The 20,457-nt window shown below is 41.1% G+C and overlaps 2 protein-coding genes across 4 annotated transcripts in view; both read left to right on the top strand.

Annotated features, from left to right (window-relative positions):
- Nucleotides 1-16,759, top strand: part of ppp1r13l (protein phosphatase 1, regulatory subunit 13 like) — a 49,089-nt gene extending 32,330 nt beyond the window's left edge. For all 3 annotated transcript variants that reach the window (XM_080730845.1, XM_080730846.1, XM_080730847.1), the window contains exons 10-13: nt 10,971-11,104; nt 12,094-12,260; nt 15,244-15,437; nt 16,020-16,759. In XM_080730845.1, coding sequence (XP_080586971.1) covers nt 10,971-11,104; nt 12,094-12,260; nt 15,244-15,437; nt 16,020-16,055 — 531 coding nt within the window. In that variant the 3' untranslated portion in view covers nt 16,056-16,759. The remainder of the gene's footprint in view (nt 1-10,970; nt 11,105-12,093; nt 12,261-15,243; nt 15,438-16,019) is intronic.
- A 2,675-nt stretch (nt 16,760-19,434) lies between these two features.
- On the top strand, nt 19,435-20,145 carry LOC308290169 (tetraspanin-1-like; the record flags this gene model as incomplete). Its single annotated transcript, XM_080731944.1, has 1 exon — nt 19,435-20,145. One exon carries the CDS (start codon nt 19,435-19,437, stop codon nt 20,143-20,145), a length of 711 nt encoding a protein of 236 aa, XP_080588070.1.
- Between the last annotated feature and the right edge of the window lie 312 nt (nt 20,146-20,457).

The following is a 20,457-nucleotide window of genomic DNA, read 5'->3' as shown; positions in this document are numbered from 1 at the left end:
GGCCTACTTTACAATATGGACTATGGAGCTGAGAGAGATTCACTTTTGCAGCGCGACCAGAGGTAATGAGTGCGACGATGCATGCCTTGATGCCGTTGCCTTTAAGTGGACACAGCTGTTTAGTTTTATCGTGGACTGCACATTGCCTCATGAAAAATGATGGTTACTTTACAAATTATACAAAATAACACACACTAACACAGACACAAGCATACCTAGATTTAGCTTTTTATTGATAGATATATTAGGCCATAATTTATTTCCTGCATTATTTCATCCGCGGATATCCGAAATTAATGAATAATTATATTTGATTGATCCAAATCCGACTGCACCGCGGATCACCGCGGTCCACCGCGGCTAAAACCGCTATCCGCGCATCTCTACTGCCCGGCTTCACTCCCCCAGAGCCGGATGCAGAGCCGGATGCACGACGGTGGATTCGTACCCACAACCTCTGTGGTGGTGGGCAGTGACTTTTACCACTGCGCCACTTGAGTGCCCTGGAGGTGTGTGTGCGTAATCAAGTTCCATGATCCTATAAATACACACACGTTTGTAGTGAATATGACAGACATAGATTTCAAAGTAGTGTTATGAATCAACGGACTTGCTTGGGACACAAAACCCCACAAAAGTGGGTGGAGTGCTGGCCTTCATGTAGCAATGTTGTTGTTGTTGCTGCAACACACCATACCTGTACCTTCACGCCATGCGGTCACACTGCAACACACCAACCACCTGAAAACATCCCAGGAGAAACACTGGTGAAACGTGCATACAAATATTGTACAATGTACAGTATACATTTATAAGTGTGCACCGCCAGTATACATGTAGAGTGTACATGTCTACCTGTTCATACATCAGTGCTGCGGGTTGGTTATTTGTAGTTGCGGTGTCACTGGACTGGAAACCATTAGTTTTAATGGAGGCTTGCGTTGCACGGCTATGCATGTTTTCTGTGGATGATTTGTAGATATGTTCGGGGACTCGCCCAGAAGAAGTTATAATTCAACTCATGCTGTGGGACACAACCATAAGTTTTACCTTTCAACACCGTTGCCTCATCTAAATTGAATGTTCTATAAATGACAACCAAATCTCTATCTATTCTGTAACCTATTGTAAGAAGTGAAACACACATATTATTTGTTTTTCTGCTGCACTACTGTTGTAGAATTTTTCAAACATCATACTTATATAAATAATAACATAATAAATTGAATTGAATTCTTAGAGGGTGGAGTATAATGAATACAACATTTATTGAACAATCTTATCAAGAGCTCTGAGCGACACGCATCCCCATCTGTCGCTCCCATTTCTCAGGCATGGTCCCATTATATACACGGACAGTGTGACAAGAATAGTTGAGAGGGTGTATCCTAAACAATGTCTAAAGATACAATTCTGAAGAGTCTTCCATGTATGGACTGATGACGTCGGAGCGCGCGTGGAGCCACGGTCCCGACAGCTGTTGCTGAGTCAGTCTTACTGTATTCTTAGGTAAAGTGACAGACACGTGACTGCACATATAAAACAAATAGATTACATTTCATAGAATCTATTACAATTCCTCCCTTTGATCATATATGATCATATATGGTCATTAACAGTAAATGTAATGAGATTTGTTTTCCATCTCCAGGAGGATATTTATTAGACACATTTTAATGTGGTAGGGGCGAAAAAACCAATGATGCATATCTTGGGAAAATTCCATCCTACGACCCTCAGGTTTGAGCGATCACTTCGTAAAGCCAGCATTTTGTTTGTGTATGTGTTTCTCCTGCACTCTTCTCCACTTGAATGAATGAGTTCCTTCTTAGGTTGGTTCGTAATGTCTCTTCTTCCCTTATTTGGGCAATGTCACGACACAGGGCTTCCATGCCCCTTTTCCGATCACAACGTCCTCATAGCAGTTGGATTGACAGCGTCCTTCATAGTGGATGGGATGCAAGGCAGTTAGGGTATGTCCCTTGCACAGTTCTATCATCTCATCTGGTTGGGATGCAAGGCGGCAATTCCATGGTGATTTCCCAGACATCTTTTGGTTTCCATACATCTCATTTTTATGGCTCCGTCTCATCTTTCATGTATGGTTTAATTTATTGGATTTCATAAAACTGGAAATAGAAAACTCAGCACCAAGGGTTATCACATCCTAACCTAGAATGATTTTTATAATCTATACAGCCATCAATATTCTGTATTTTCCAACATGGCAATGGGGAGCATTTATCACTTAAACAATATTCAATTTGTAGTACAAAATGGTCATAAATAGTGCAATAATGAATGATACCTTATATTTTTACATACCTTAATGTGTGGAAGTATTTTCTTACCATAGGGTTTAGACATATTTGACATATCTTTCCTTCCATTTTTTCCCTTGTTAGGAGTGTTCCTTTACCATATTGACTCAATGTTTTTGGAAACATTTTGACATCTCCTGTAATTACATTTCATCTTCCCAACGACATTCCATAGCATAGACATGTTGTTATGGGTTTAGTTAGTTAGTTAGTTTGTGTTAACCACACATACAGTATGTTGGGAAGAAAGAATAAATCTGTTAAAACCTTCACCACTTGTGTTTTCTCTCCTCTCTTAAGACCCCCATAGTATTTCAGCACCTAAAAATTGGAAAATCCTTTCCTGGGAAAAACCAATTTTGAATTAAAACACATTGACACCTTCCCCATAGCTAAGTGATTCGTGGGAGAAAACAATCTTTCATTAGACAATCCCATGACATATAGAAGACATACAATATATTTCATTTCCGTCCAAAATGGGACTCAGGATCCCTATAGAGAGAAATCAAAAGTATAGTTAGCGTGACTTTTCTTTCACCTTCAAAGGTGAAAACATCCTAATTTTGAAAACATACTCCGTATAATGCATTCAACATTATTCTCCAACAAACCAGTGATTCTCAAAAAACACTGTCTTCACTCATACATACACATATACAAACCAGTGATTCTCAAAAAACACTGTCTTCACTCATACATACACATATACAAACCAGTGATTCTCAAAAAACACTGTCTTCACTCATACATACACATATACAAACCAGTGATTCTCAAAAAACACTGTCTTCACTCATACATACACATATACAAACCAGTGATTCTCAAAAAACACTGTCTTCACTCATACATACACATATACAAACCAGTGATTCTCAAAAAACACTGTCTTCACTCATACATACACATATATTCGACCCATATATGCTCAATATACCCGGGTATCACTCAACCTCAGATTCGACCCATATATGCTCAATATACCCGGGTATCACTCAACCTCAGACATGCACTCCTTGCATTTCAATTCAGTGGGCAGTGGCCTGTGGTTCAGGCTCCTGTTATTCCCAAACATACAGTGACTCCAAGGGTGTACCTCCCATTTCTATCAGCTGGTCATTAACCCAGCAGGAGTCCCTCTGGCCAGTAGAGAACTGAACAGGTGACCAAACAAAAACAAACCTAAAAATGTCAACCAAACCTACATTATGTAGCTACTAGAGACAGCAATTCTGAATAATAATAGCCTAATAATCTAACCTGAAAATGTACTAGAGCCATTCCAAAATTGTAACTACTAGAGACTAGAGACAACAACTCTGGAAATTGTAACTACTTCTAGTCCTCTTATAATTAATAGCCTAATGCTCATAATTCTCTTATAATTCATAAAAAGGCTAATTCATATCTATAATTCTCTTATAATTCCTATCACCTCCCCCCTCTTTTTGAGAAGCACTGGTCAAGCTCACTCTCTCCAAACCGAAGCATTCCGGTCTTCCAATTGAGCATGACCTACAGTACAAGCTCACAACGGTTGCGTTTGTGACGCGCTGCTAATCTGCTCGGCGCAACACAGAAGATCATCAATAACTATTAGGAGCAGGGAGATAAAAATACATATAGACACCCCCCATGGGGCTACCCCCATGGGGCTACTGTTGGGGAGTGGTGGGAGGAGGAAGGGACAACCGAGGAACCCATGTCGCGGGTTCCATCCAGTAACCTCCTAGGAATTTCATGGATAGTGCTTATTAGTTAAATAAGAGGGTCTAATTTGCTAATCATATGTTATCCTCTCAGCACTGATATATCCGTCCTCAGTGTTTTACTACTAACTAAAATTCAAGTATATAAACAAAATCCTCAAAGCAGCGTACTGGTTAAGCCTGTAATTAATTTAACAACTTAAAATACTAAACCCCACACTGACCCCCATATGTATAGAAACACACCTTTTTCCCAAGAATCATATATTTCCCTAGAATCATATATTATTTTATCAGGCACAGGATTCTTTTCCTTGTTTTATGATTCCATATTGCCTATTGCCTATTAGTAGTGTAATACATTTAATACATAGATCAATCCGCTGTGGCAATGTACTGTACTATCCAACAAGTTTCAACATTACTCCTATAGATATCCTGTGAGAAAAAACAGAATTATAAGGCTAAGTGGAGGGACATTATCGCAGAGCTCCACTCCATGTGCACTCTTCATTTAATCACTGAATGCTAAACAGCAGATATCATCTCAACCGTGTCAATTAATGTCACCTGACGACCACACTGTTCCTGTCACTCAGCCATTTCCGTCTACCCTTGTGTGCTTACTATAAGTTTGAACAACTGAACTGACCTCCCCAAGCTGTTTCCCAACCAAGTCATGACAGTTGATCTGCAAGTGGCCACAACAGCTGAGATTTAGCCCAAAAATATATTTGCTCTTTGTGCTGCCTGCCTGTATGTTTGGCTATTACAGAGTTGGACAGTACCACACACTAGTAGGCTTCTACTGGAGTACCTGGGTTATCTGTTATGTCAATCCACCTAAAAACACTATTATTTTATTCTATCTTAGACCTAAGACCCCACCACCCACACAGAATCGCATTATTCCTATTTTAATCTTTAATAGACTTAAGAGATTATATTTGTGTTCACTCTAGCACGTTGGAAGAGAACAAAATGTGTTATTGGCCTACAGTAGGGATCTATTCAAATACGATTTTAAATCAGTTATAATTATCCTTAATTATATTGGCAACAGTCAGTCTGATACCACTGTTGTGTTCTTCAATTCCATGCCACTGCACTATTTTACATGATCTGGGTCCAATATTAATGACAATGTGACCCTTATCCTATGTAAGTGTAAAAATGTGGCTTCTATTGTTAGACAAATCTAACTTATTTCATTTGTGACCCCCCTTTTAAGCTCAAAGGACTAATATGGCCACTGCAGGGTTAAGGAACACTTTATCTGATGGGTTAAATAATTTTCAGTGAGACAATTCTCTTCACAGACTGTCCTATGACTGGCAAGGTTAAGAACCATCCCATTATACATAGTTATGGGCATATTAACTAAGCATACTACTACTATAAAGTATTTTAAATAGGGTTCAAATTTTACAGAATACTTCATTCCCATTCACCCTCTTTTAGTTAGGTCTATATTTCAAATCCAAAATATCATGGTTCCAAACACTCTACAAAACTCTACATGTTCTGTAAACAATTTTGATTGAGTTATAAGTAAATGGTTTATCTATATACTGGTTTGTATCACCCTGGCATAGGACTATATTTATCTAGATAGTAATGTTGCATTTTTTATCATATGGAAGCCACTTATACCTAGAGAAACAGCCTTTCTACTCACAGTCAGCTCACTACGGATCCATCAATGTCCCACCGCCACACCGCGCTCCACCCGGAGAGGAAATGCACCCATTCAAGGAAAAAAAAAAAATAGTCAACGGAAAGACAAAATCATTAGTTCATCAAGAGAGTTCATTCTTCCCATGTGACTCCAGGAATGTTCGTCATCAGAGTCTCTGTCCTTGTTGCCAGTTGCCACCTGGCGACCTCCGTGTGCCCTGGTGACCTCTGTGTGCCCCTCACAGTAGGTCATGCCAATCTCAAAATGTCTCTGGAATTAGATTCCTTCTTAGTCATTGTGTTGCTCCATGTCAACACATGTCGTTCTGGAAGTGCGAATGTACGTGCAGTTTTCCTCCCAGTAATCGCACCATGCGACAAGTGAGACACTAAATGGAGACGCAGTGAGCAACTGGAAGGATTCCCCATTTTGTTCACCACTACCATGTAATGAATCTTAGTTTGTCTATGCTTTTGAGGGTTGGCCTATACCAATATGATCAAACAATACAACCATACACTATCACTATCCTTACCCCAATGTTACAATTATCTTCATTTTTCTGGTATTTAATTATAACTTCAATGATAGTAATTAAGTGGGAAATGTCATGCGATCTTATTTTACAGTTACACAGAATCTTCCTTCAAGCAATTCTGTAAATACTATGGACCGAACAGCTGCTGTGAGAGAATTATTTCTATTACGTCCTGACTCCGAAATACATGCACTGTCCGTATACCGTTTTATACTAACCTTCTTATAGTCAGTTTTCTAGATCTGACTACTAACCTGTCTTCCATTAATAACAAATAATATAATATTATAATATTATGTCTATTTTTCACATGGGAAAAACCCCAGTACATTGGATAATTTCACTACCCATCTTACAATATTAAGTACATACATTCACCACTATTTAGTGCCCGTTTTTCAGCTCCCTTTCTTTAGATACATTTTACATGCCACATCTAAGAATTTAAAATGGTTACACTTAAAAGCTAGTCATCCAACCAATCGGTTGTTTATCCTTTCTCAAAGAAATTGCCATGTTGGCTGCTAAGACTTTAAAAATAAACTAGTAGCAGTGCTCCCCCGAGCACTGGTCTCCACACAAGTTGAAGTATGCGAAAATATACTGACAGGTTGGCAACCGTTTTTTTTTACTGTCTATATTAGGAAAAATTAGATTCTACTGAAACATTTAACTTCTTGTATGTGACATACTTGTGTAACCAGATTACACCATCACTTTGCTTGAGTTTCACTGAATTAGAGAAACATTTTATCAATAAAGTTTTCAGCCAACCATATATATTTTGCACTACTGTTTATTTCCTACCCTTACCCTTAGTCCTTGCTTGACCTATGAAGAGAATAGCCTGACAACAAGCTGACTACAGCCTATTTTAAATCAATGTTCATTAGTTCATATGGTCATTTTTATTTTTACAACTGCTAAACTGCAAAGCTAAAGATATATTTTGGACAATCCCTTCTTCAGTCCACTGGCTGAAATAAGTTACATTCTCCTTTTAAATGAGCGTACAAAGGCCAAATAGGCCCAAATATCGAAACAGCCATTCCACCCAGACTGACACACATTTGTGATGGACCACAGAAATGTTATTCTCACAGCAGGGGTTGTCTTCCACAGGCCCCCCACCATTCCTAAAGCACGGCACCTGTTCCCCATGTCCAGCTATTCTACACTGTCCTATCCAAGTCAGCAAATAGCATAATGTCAATCACAGCCCAAGCTGTCTATTAATGAACTACTAAACCATTTAGACTGACGTCCACTACCATGTCTATGATGTGGTTCTCACCCACAAATTACCTCACTTAATACCTGGCACAAAGCAATGCCAACCGATTTTACCGTAGTGTTAATAATTAAGAATAGACTGCTACCCAACCTTAATTTAACCCTGGTAAAATAATCTAAGTCAAGCTTTAAAGGTCAACCCAGAATGATCTGGTCAACACATACATGTAAATTCATCCATTTAACCTTCAAACATCACTGTTAATCAAACAATGTGATCTAGCCTAGTCACCAATCACTGCAGCTACAGTATATGTTCCCAATCAGCCTTAACAGTCAAACTGATGTCCCACTTAAATATTAAGACCAACTTAAGCCTTCATCAACCATTACAATCAATATATCCCCCATCATGCCTTGAAAACAGCTGATCTTACACTATTAACAGTGGTCTATTTTGTTACAGCCTTATAATATCCTACTCTCACCAGGTCTGTCATAACGAGCTCAATGTCCCTGGGTTTTTTGAGTCAAATCAAATAATGTCTATTTAATTGTGCCGAGGTTTCCTTTGCTGTATGATTATGCAAGCGTTGACGCACGAGAACAATCGTCTCCTCAATGTAGGCCTATACGCTTCTTCGTATGGCCGGTGCGGTACGCTTCTAAAATAGCCAGCAAAGGAACCCGTGCCTGCTGTGACCCTGTATTTTATTTAAAAATAGCAGACCTACAAGCCCACAGCGCAGCGCATTTCACCGTGCTGTCAGCTTGTAGCTCTGACAAGGTCCGTGAAGTGAGCAGAAAGAACATTTCCGATCTGGGAGCCGGCAGAAATAAGCCAGGCTCCAAGAGCTTCAAACCTAACGTGCAGTACATAATGTATTATTATAGCCGGCTTTTAGGGGTACTCTTATTCTGAAGAGACCAGCGCCGGAAGCTTCATTCTGCTAACGCTATTTCTGCTCATTTCACATAGGCGCTCTGTCAACCCCCACCACGCGTAACTGTTGTACGGCGAAAATAGAACGCAACCGAAGCAGGCAGCTGCCGTGTCAGACAGATAATAGGGGTTTTGTTGTAGCTCTAACACTTTAGACAAATAATAATGTGTAATTTGAAGTCTATAGGCTTATATTATAGCCTAAACTCGCCGGAAAGCCGGTTTTTCCCAGCTGACCATGGTGGTCGGGGATTCTTTATTACCAGTCAAACGACAGTTTCTTCATTTCAGATATATTGATCGCTCGACCACGACTGACTATGTATACAAGGTAACAGACTCTCCCGTCCGCCTGGTATTCTTTATTTGATATAAGCCAAAAATGTATTTCCTTACTTTCACGCACTCACATTCACACCCCCAGCAGCTGCTCGAGTCTTACGCCTTTCACAAAATATTTAAGGTCGTGGCAAAACCTATATACAGTCTACCCAATGTCCTAATGACATAAGACCTTCTTATTTTCCCAGGTCATTCTACCCCAGACAGAGGAAAGAAAGTGGAAAGAAAAGATAATACCGATTCCTATTTGGGTTCTGTTTTTTCTTTCTTCCAACTACCCACTTCTAGTTGACTATCATAAATGCATACTAATTAATATCATTACCATGTAATATATTTAAATTACCATTTAACTATATTATCCCCCCTTTGTGGGCAGTTATTTAACAACCAAGTCTGGCTTTCATAGTTAAATATATCCCGTCTGGTTACGACTATTTCATAATTAGGCCTTCATATTTTACGTCTGGTTACGTACGTCCTTATATTTTCGTCTTCCACGAATCGCCCATGTGCGGCGTCTTTAGAGAATATTTCGTCTGATTACGTCATGCAATATTCTATACCGAGATGATTATTGCCGAAAGGCGATTCCCCAATCGATAATCAACCCTAACCCTGGTTTCCTACAGGTACTGTACTCTAACAGAAACAACAACCCACGATCACGTGGAGCTACGTATTAGCTTTCACCCCGAATTACACGGGTACTGTACGTTTAAACAGTATACTTCCGAGATACGGTAGATACCTTCTATACATGCAAGGCATCTCTCTATTAAATTTTGTTCATGCAAGTACGACAGCCGCATAAAAATGTCGTGGCCTGTCCCGGGTACATGCAATTATAATGACCACGTCTGGCCTCCCAAATCATATTGTATTCACGATACTCTCACCCCGTTAAGTTCGACCGGCGATCCCTGTCCGACAGCTGCTCTGAATCAATAGCCAGTGTGTCCTGTACGGAAAAAGAGAAAAGCTGACAGACAGATTATGCCGGTCTCGGCAGGACCTCCACTGTTGTAGAATTTTTCAAACATCATACTTATATAAATAATAACATAATAAATTGAATTGAATTCTTAGAGGGTGGAGTATAATGAATACAACATTTATTGAACAATCTTATCAAGAGCTCTGAGCGACACGCATCCCCATCTGTCGCTCCCATTTCTCAGGCATGGTCCCATTATATACACGGACAGTGTGACAAGAATAGTTGAGAGGGTGTATCCTAAACAATGTCTAAAGATACAATTCTGAAGAGTCTTCCATGTATGGACTGATGACGTCGGAGCGCGCGTGGAGCCACGGTCCCGACAGCTGTTGCTGAGTCAGTCTTACTGTATTCTTAGGTAAAGTGACAGACACGTGACTGCACATATAAAACAAATAGATTACATTTCATAGAATCTATTACACTACACTTCACCCTCTTTCTTTGTATCACCTCTTGTCGCGTTTTGGCTAGATACTGGCTACATTATGCAGACCTAATGTACAGTATGTTGGTTACTTGTTTACAAATGTTAAGCTATTCATATATATATTTTAAAATCCTTGACCAATCCTTGAATGTTAAGCTAAAGCATGTTGTTTTGGCAGACTTTAGGTTTGATGTCTACCTGGTTTACCTAGTATCATAGTTACTTTATTGCACTTACTGTAATTGTTTTCTTCGCACTCTATATTTACTCTGAGCTCACACTCATAATGAGCTCTGGTTACGAGCTTCTGCCAAGTGCCTAAATTGTGAACATATTATGTCAATTGCGTATGTATTTGAAGCTGCAGCGTGATAAAAGGACAGTTGATTCATGCGTTGTACCGTATGCTTTCACATGGATTAAAGTTCACAGCACCACGGATGATTTCAGTCATTTGGATTCCATAGAAGTCAGCATGTCTTCTATGGAAGCATGTTGCTCAGCAAAAAAATCTGCTTACTAACACGGCACGCTATGTTTCGTTATATACATGCTCAATCTTCCAGAAAACACTAATGGTCTCAGTTCATAAACGTAAACGTTAAAACCTCAACTTACAATTTCTTCAACTGGTTGGCTGTATGGCTTACCAAAACATTATGATTGTACATCTTGTGCTAATTGTTTATGCACGCTGTTTAGATTAGGACTCGACCTAGCAAAACGTTTCAGTCGTGAGGTTTTATTTTTGCTTGAACCCATGCTTTCCACAGATGAGCGATCCCAGCCAGCCCAACGACGAGGGCATCACAGCCCTCCACAACGCCATCTGCGGGGGCCACTACAACGTGGTGGACTTCCTGGTTCGCATCGGCGCCAACGTCAGCACCCCGGACAGCCACGGCTGGTAAACAACCTTCTCCTTTCACCTGCGTTTACCTTTCAGGGTTCCACTGAGCAGTGGAGGAGAAGTGCCGTTCCGCTACTTTGCTTATAACATTGTGATCCATTCTAGTGTGCCTTTTTAATTGGAAGCAGATGAGTCAGTGGAGTATACCTTTGTCTCACTGGGTGCATGTCACTACACCAGTGGTTAACGATCCATTCTAGTGTGCCTTTTTAATTGGACGAATGGACGTAGATGAACCTCAGTCCAGGATGCCTTTGGGCATTGGTGGATATCGCTTGTGGTTCTCAACTTGGGGTACAGGGACCTCCAGGGGTCCTTGAGGGGTTTCCAGGGGGTCCCCGGCTAAATGATTGAAAGTTAGGAACGAAACGGGCCCTTAACCCATTTAGAACGGGTACACATAATAGTGTATCATTATTTTATGCTTTAACTATTGAAAAACAGCAGATATACAAGCTCACAGCGCGGCTGCGAGCTTGTAGATCTGCTATTTTTGAAGAATCGTGAAAATTAGAATTTTTACCCGATTCTATAAGTGTCTTTTGAATCCTTCTAAGGTTATTTGAAAAACCTATGTTTCTATGTCAGCAAAGAAAAGGTCCTTTTCACTTAAATGGAGCTCAGTTAGTCTGTTCTTGAGAGACTACTATGTCAGTGGTTCTCAAACCTTTTCATGTGAAGGACCCCCAAAATGATATTTATTTGACCACGGACCCCCATCTCAAAAGTCAAAATATTTAGATCCAGGGACCACCCAGAACCAGAAGCAAAATTTGAGTTACGTGAGACGTTCGCTTTAAAAATACATTATATTCAAAAGATTTTCACACATTTTCACGACTTTTCAAAAATAGCAGATCTACAAGCTCGCAGCGCGGCACTCGGTGCCGCGCTGTGAGCTTGTATATCTGCTATTTTTCACTGGTTTAAAGCATTCAATAATTCTAGGCCTAAATGTTTTAATAGTAATAATATTGCTTTTCCAGGACCCCCTTGCACTGTGCAGCCTCCTGCAACGACCGCATACTATGCGAGTTCCTGGTGAGGAACGGTGCTGCGGTCATGGCCATGACGGAGAGCGACGGGGCCACCGCCGCCCAGAAGTGCGACCCCTACGCCGTGGGCTACGAGGAATGTGTCAGCTTCTTGAGGGGTGAGGAGATCGCAACGCACAAACGCACACGTTAGCCTGTAGACTAGACAAATCCGCTAAACTATAGCTCTAAGACTAGAGCTATGGCCAGACTATATCACTTAGAGTCTAAGAAGGGATATAGTCTGGCCATGCCAGGCTACGTCACCATATCCTGGAGCAGTGTTGTACCCGAACGCGTTCAAAGAACGATCGTTCATGAACACGTTCATATTTTGGGCGAACGTGAACTGAACGTAATTGTTTTCGCTTGATGAACGATATTGTCGAACGCGGTCATTCTGACGCCCGTGAACGACGTTCGTCGGCGTTCGTCGGCCGTTCATGCGGCGGTCCGCGCCTCCGCGGTCATCTGTCCTCTGCTCCTCTCGTCTCTCTTTTCATTCACATGCTCCAATAGTAGGCACTGCACGCAGCAGCACGCAGCAGTGCCTACTGCATCTCGTGAACGTTCCGATATGCGGTGCTGTCTGCACTCTGCTGCTGCACTGTGAATCTCCTCCTCGTCTCGCAAGCCTGACTGACTATACTTTGTCCTATGTGTGTTGCACGGCGAAAATAGCTGATCTGCAAGCTCACAACGCGTCGCATCCACGAGACAACGTGAGCTTGTAGATCAGCTATTTTAACCAACGCGGAAACATGCTGTGCACGGTTTAGAAACGTCTGCCTTCTAGTGGGGTTCCTTGTACATGTAATTTTTTGTTTTTTTTCTAGTGGGGTTCCTTGTACATGTAATTTTTTGTTTCTTTCACTTCCAATTTGTAGATTATGGTTTATAGAACAATTTTGGTTAGAGTGTCAAGACAGTAGATTGAAGAAAAATATATGTTTTGCCCTATTTCCAAAATGACCAAAATCGGAATTGTGTTTTTTGAACAATGTCTTAGTTTTCCCACAACTGCTGTGTAATATATATTTTTTTTTATTGCTATATCAAGTCAATACTGTGTGGGGAATCAATTGGAGTCAAATATTTGTTTTGAATATTATGATATTTCACACAATGAGACAATAACATGGTTATTACATTCAGCCCTTCACAATAAGGGTGCAGGAAGACTGGGAACTAGGCAGTGGGCACATAAATATTGTGGGCACCTCAATGTTAAGTTGGATGAAATTATTGCTGTGTGTGGTTCTATATGGGCTGAGTCAATAATTTTGACAAATAATAGCATGCAGCAACGTCTAAACATTTATATATATATAGACCTTTATATATTTTTTTTTTCCTTTTTTTGAATAGCCAAAAGTATAAAAAAAATATGGTTAAAAAAAGAACTAAAAAAGAACTATGTAGTTCATTTTGGGGAACCATGAACTTTAGTTCATAATGGGGAATTATGAACTAAAAATGAACTAGTTCATTTTTGAAGTTCTGAACTTGAACTTGAACTAGTTCGTTTTTAAAGTGAACTTTCCCAACACTGTCCTGGAGGGACCGTCAAGTTGTAATTGGCTAGTCGGATGGACGGACGGACGGACGGACGGACGGACTGACGGACTGACTGGAATTACCTATCTGCAAGCAGGCCCAAGCTCAGGGAACAGAAGTGACCCCAAGGAAGAGTAAGAAGTAGTCGCCAGCACTCAAGGAATCTCCTTTTTACATGATTTTATTTACCTCAATGGACAGAGTCAACGGACGCGTTTCGACCCTTCAGTCTTCTTCAGCGTTGTATAACGTTGATACAACGCTGAAGAAGACTGAAGGGTCGAAACGCGTCCGTTGACTCTGTCCATTGAGGTAAATAAAATCATGTAAAAAGGAGATTCCTTGAGTGCTGGCGACTACTTCTTTCTCATATGCTATTTTGAGCCGTGCACCTTAAAAGTCTTCATCTAACTTGGAGTGTTGCGGGCTGTCTGCTTTATTGCAGATACCTTTCTCTACTAGTTCACCCCAAGGAAGAGTCACATGTAGTTCTGAACTTCATTAAACACACATAGAGAACGTATAGGTTTGCACAAACGTATATCAAAGACTGGAAGATATGCAGAAGAGGAGAAAAAGAATCACAATGTTCTAGCGAGCAGCTGTCAGTAGGTTCAGCTGTGACATACAGTATAGGCATGCAGGTTGAAACCAAAAGAAATGCATATCTCTCTGCTTATATAACTTATCCACTTAAACCATATACTTAGTTGACCGTGGTCCCGCAGGGCTCTAAACTAGGTCAGCCTCTTTTTTTCCCCCTCTACTGCAAATCTCTTCAGAGAAAACAGCCAATCTATAAGCTCACAATGCTTTTTAAAATTGTTGCACTGTGTACTTAAACAAAATATATATAATAATATTCAATTCAATTCGATGTGATGCGTGGTGAGCTTGTAGATCAGCTATTTTAGCCATGCGACAAAGTATAAGATAGGGCATAAGTGGATTACCAGTGTTTAAGTATAGTTATAAGATTATGTGTACTTAAATCACGCAAATCGCTACACAGTATGTCTACACTCATCCCATCAACATGAATCTGTCCCATATAGCGCCACCTTCAGGCCGATTTTTAAAAACACATTTTTGGACACTGCTCCTCCAGATTTTGCCCTAAAATCAGGAAAATCACTACACAGCATGTCTACACTCATGTCATCAACATGGATCAGGAAGATTTTGGAAAAACACATTTTTGCCCTATTTGTGGAGTCTTACTGGTTATAAGATTATGTGTACTTTAATTTTTTGTTACTTTAAGTACATTTTGACGCCAATACTTTTGTACTTTTACTCAAAACACATTATTAACACCATACTTCTACTTGCAACAGAGCATTGCAATATTGATACATTTACTCAAGTAAAAAAAAAATTGGACAAAATCTTATCCAACGATAACGAAACGTTCAAAGTTTTGGGTCTGAGAGGCTAAATATCATCAAATGGTGGTCCGTGGCTCAAATGCCGAATAAATAATGGACCTTGACATGAAAAAGGTTGAAAACCACTGATGTAGATGCTACCTTTGTGTGCTGTCAGGTGTGGAGGAGGCGATGGGTGTGGAGAACAGCGGGGTGCTGTACGCTCTGTGGAGCTACCCGGCCCAGGCTCCAGACGAGCTGAGCTTCAAGGAGGGGGACATGGTGACCATCCTGCAGAAGCCCGAGGGGGTGCACTGGTGGTGGGCCTCGCTCTGCGGACGGGAGGGCTTCGTTCCTAACAACTACTTTGGGGTAAAGACGTTGGGAAGGCCTCGCATAGTGACGTGACGATGATATGATGTATCGTCGCTGTCGGGCAGAAACCTCCTATCTCCATATACAGTATATATATATATTTTCCAGTCCTGTTGAAGAACCAGTACGATTTAAAAAGGAGCGTTTGTTTTCTAGTGCAGTCGTTCACAAAAGCAGTCCCTAGAACTTCTAATGGCGCTGAGTCGGCTCATGCGACTCACGGCGCGCCTCCGTCATGGTCAATAGAAAATGAGCGCTCCTTTTTCAATCGTAGTGGTTCTTCAAACAAACTGCAACATATACAGTATATACAGTATATTGTAAATTAACTCCCTATTTGATCATACTACAGCGTCTCACAAAAGCATAAAAAGCTTGTGGATCTGAGCTTGTAGATCTGCTACTTTTGATATTTCTTTCATTTGAATGCTGAAAAGTAACAGTCTTGGACATAATGAGGTTTCCACCCAACAGAGACGACTATGATGATAATGTTTAATATTTATCAAAATGTATGGAACATTTCACACTCACGATAATGACCATATCTGTCTGTCTTTCTTTCTTTCTTTCTTACAGCTTTTCCCAAAGGTCCGACCTAAATCCCTCTGCTAAGTGCCCTTTAAAGAAATCAATGCTGATCACATTTGCCACAGAGGACAATCAGACCTTTTCGGGGGACTAACGTTCTCGCCTCACCCACCCCTCAACACGCGGGGGTCTTTCTCCCTGCCTGGCCATAGTATCCGACTTGACCTAATTAGGCTTAGGCTTTACAGGCTCATTGTTTTAATGGGATGGGATCCAATTGAATGAACTATGAAAAAGGACCTAAAGAACAGCCATTAGTTTGAGTCAATCTGGGAGAGAAGCCACGTTGAAGGAGACACTTCCTCTGTCAGTCAGTATTCATTGCGGTTGGTTGTTTTGACAAGGTGCTTCAGAGACCCGTTGTTTATTCACACTATTGGATATTTCTTGCTAGGCAAGTCGGACCGGATCCAGTGAGATGAAAGGCGCTGGAGGATTGAATCTCTCCATTCGCCCATGTTGTGTCTCACTCCCAGGGACGTGCTGGGCCCCTGATTCAGCCTGGGAAAAAGAGTTGGAGAGGCCCTCATTGCGCGCTATAGAGAGATCTCTCTCTATAGCGCTGCTGCTACTCAAAGATTTGCCATTTCAGATCATGACAAGTGACAAGCCAGTGGGCCAATTACATGAATTAGGCCTATATTTCGTTGTTGTCGGGTGGAAACCTTGTATGTCCAAAACTGTTTGTTTTGTATTTATCATTTAAAAAATGATTTAAACTAGTGAAAACAGCCGATCTACAAGCACACAACGCCTCGCGGTGCGAGGCGTTGTGTGCTTGTAGATCTGCTGTTTTCACTACTTTTGTGCAAACAGTTTAATTTTTACTTTTGTGCAAACAGTTTAATTTTTTCCTAATGGCACGGCCTGGACCGGCCGAGAATGAACCGGTCGTTCGGGAGTTGTCCCGCTTTTCCCAATGGCCAGCACGTCCCTGCTCACTCCCCCATGATTACAGTGATTATGCAATGTGGAAGTTGGAATTCCTTCACCGCATGTTACGGTCACGAGGGACAACCTCGTGGAGATCTGTATGTTACTCGTTATAATGAAAATGAAAGCCACTTTTTTATTGTAATGTTCACCCAGTTGGAGAAAGAGTTTGAATGCTACATTTAACTTTTTTTCACTGACAAGTTGTTGTTTATAGACTGCTCCGCAACTAACCTTGAACCCCTGCCTGGGTAATAAGCAATTATCAAGCTATTCAATAAAATTGATAAAGCAAAACAACAGATTTTGTGGTCTGCTTACAATGTGTGGTTTCCACGTCTGTGCTTGTTCTTACCACCCATGACCAGTAGGTGTCAGTGCATAGTCAAATATGGCTGCAACACCAGCCCTATATGAAAAACTAGCCTATTTGTTCTACTAGACTGCTATATTTCCTACCATTTCTAAATATTATGTTCTTTGTAAGTTTGTATTATTGGCAGTTATTATTCAAATCTCTTTATTGTCTTAGAAATGTATGATGTAGTAGAACATAGAATTAACATGATGATAATAAAGCAAAAGAAGGTATTAATGGCCTAATAATTGCTCATTTGGCCTCTTTGCCTTATTCAATGTATTTCTATAATACATATTTAATAACTTTTGACTATTGTAGGCATATTTGTTTCTTGGATGGAAAATAAACACATATAATTTAATGTATTTTGCATTTTTAAAAATAATGTTACTCCCCGTATCTCCAGCTCTTAAGTAAATGTATCAATACTGCAGTGTAGAAATACACAGTAGCACAAGTAAAAGTCCGGAAGTAAAAATGTACTTGAGTAAAAGTACAAATTTATTGGCGTAAAAAGGTAGACCTACTTAAAGTACCAAAAGTAGAAATGACTCATTATGTAGAATATCTATCCTATTGCACACGTTTTCAAATGTATAAAATGTATAAAGATCCTTATATAAAAATAGCAGATCTACAAGCTAACAATGCGTCGCATCGCAATGTCAAAGTATCGAGAATTGGAAATACTCCAGCAAAGTAAAAGTACCTAAAAATTGTACTTAAGTAAAGTGCTTTAGTACATATACTTAGTTACTTTACACCACTGCAATTTTGTCTGCTCATTTCTTCTCTCTCTCTCTCTCTCTCTCTCTCTCTCTCTCTCTCTCTCTCTCTTTCTCTCTTTTGTTTCCTCACTTCTAAATTCTCTATTCATCCTTTATATGAGTGTTGATTCCTCTCTTCTGATTGGATAACATTAGTAGTATTCCCATGCACCTGAAAATGTATTTTTATGTTTATAATCTATAATCAGAATCTGAAAAAATCCCTCCGTTTGGAATCGATCCACAGATGGAGGCCATGGCGTTCCCTTGTGAATTCATAATCTCAGCCTCACCGACGGCCCTCCAGGCTATAAGTGTGGCAAATCGCTGAGGAAAAAGGCTACAGACATACGACATATGACATCACTAGACAAACATGATGCTACGTACACACATTTTACTATGGCAAAACGCTGAGGAAAAAGGCTACAGACACACGCACAGCCACGTACTGTATAGGAGCCCGCTCAAAAGGAGCTGCATGCACTAGACAGCTGCATGCAGACACCGACATACATAGCCTATACTGTACGTACCGGTAGGCCTACATACCAGGCCTGGAATTTTGTCTTTTTGGGGCAACACCACTTGGCCTTTGGTGTTGTCCATTTTTTTGAGGGCACAAAGGCCAAATGCCAGGGCAGGAAGGCCATCAAATAAAACATGATTTTAGTCCATTGAAATAATTTGTTGAATTTAAGGGTTAGGGACCTAATCTGCAATGAAATAGATAAATGATGGTATTTACAATCTGATCCATGCTCAGTCCTGCACCAATCAAAGTCACTGGATTGGTTTAAAGATGGGGACTCCGGGAAGTAAACAATCTCAACAAAAGACAATGGTGTCTACATGACAAGAAAGAGACACTGGTGTTTACTAGCTACATATTGACAAGAGAGAGACAGTGGTACAGGGGCATTAAGGCCACTGTGGCCTCAAGTCATGACATTGGTTAGACGGGCACAAGGCCAAACTGAGGGGCAATGGCGGCCATGGCCTTCATGGCCTCCATGAAATTCCTGTGTGTGATTGAAGGAGTGGATGTGAAGATGTAGGAGCGGTTGGCACCGCTCAAAAATATGTGGATCATGGACGACATGTGACCAGTCTATGATATCAGTTATTTACGACGTAAGTTCTATGACATCAGTCGGGCTATTTAGCAGGGTCTCGGCCCATTCCCACCCGTCGGCCGTATCATACTTATGAGGTGTGTTGCAAAGACATTCAAACATTGGCATCAACTAGGATCACAAAAGGACTCTTTCATTAAACATCAACTTCAACGAAGTAAAGCTGCAATAAGATGGGGTGTTTAAAACTCCTCCTGAGATTCATGATGTTTGCTTTCAATGGCATCATCTGTCTGGCAGGCGCTGCCCCCCTGGTTCTGGGCATCTGGATGAGGGTGTCTCCGTCCCTGGACCTGGGCATTCTCGGTCAGATCGAGGACGCACCGGCAGAGCTCAAGCAGCTCCTGGACCTGAGCTACCTGATGATGACCGTGGGGGCGGTCCTGCTCATCGTCGGTTTGCTGGGCTGTTGCGTTGCGGTCAAGTTAACCAGGTTTGTCCTGCTCCTGTTCTTCGCCACGGTGCTGATGGCGCTCATAGCGATGCTGACCGGAACAGGGCTCATCCTGGGGTTCAATCCATTGACGGAGGAAGTGATGAGCCAGGTGGGCGCCAAAGCAGTGGAGAACATTAAAACATACTACGGGGCAAAGCCAGAAATCACAAAGCTCTGGAGTGAGACCATGGACCGGCTAGGTTGCTGTGGAGTCTACGACTACAAAGACTTCATTGGTTCTCCATATTACAACGACAACTTGGAGACCTTCCCAGCCCAGTGTTGCCCCAGTGAGTCAGATCAGGTGTGTGACAATGCATCCATCGCCAATGCATCCATCGCCATAACTGGCTGCCTCCAGAGGACCAAAGAACTGTTTGAAGACAACAAACACTTTTCTACATTAATGATCCTGGGCATTGCAGTTGTGGAGGTCTGTGCCATGGCTGTATCCATGACCCTCTACTGCAAAATGAAATAAAAGGGAAACTAATAATGCTGTGACCTCCAAACTGGAGAAGAGAGGTCATTCTTTGGAAGCATGCATGGTAGGTTGTCTAGGGCAGGCTACATGACAACTGGAGGACAGTCGGACCAGAGGAGGACTCTTAAGGCCTTTGCAGAAAAAGTCCAGTTTTCCGCACGGAAAAGACGGACAATATAACCAGGTCAGAATAAATTCAGACCTGGTGTGCATGAGGTCATAGAGACACCATCTGTCCGTTTCTTCTATGCGGAAAAACCCTGCCTGTTTGGGTGCCTGCTGGCCTACCGGTCCAGGCGCATACCACAT

This window comes from Nannobrachium achirus (assembly GCF_963921795.1).
Source record: "Nannobrachium achirus genome assembly, chromosome: 8".
In the NCBI taxonomy this organism is placed as follows: domain Eukaryota; kingdom Metazoa; phylum Chordata; class Actinopteri; order Myctophiformes; family Myctophidae; genus Nannobrachium; species Nannobrachium achirus.
This window is presented reverse-complemented; position numbering and strand designations above follow the sequence as displayed.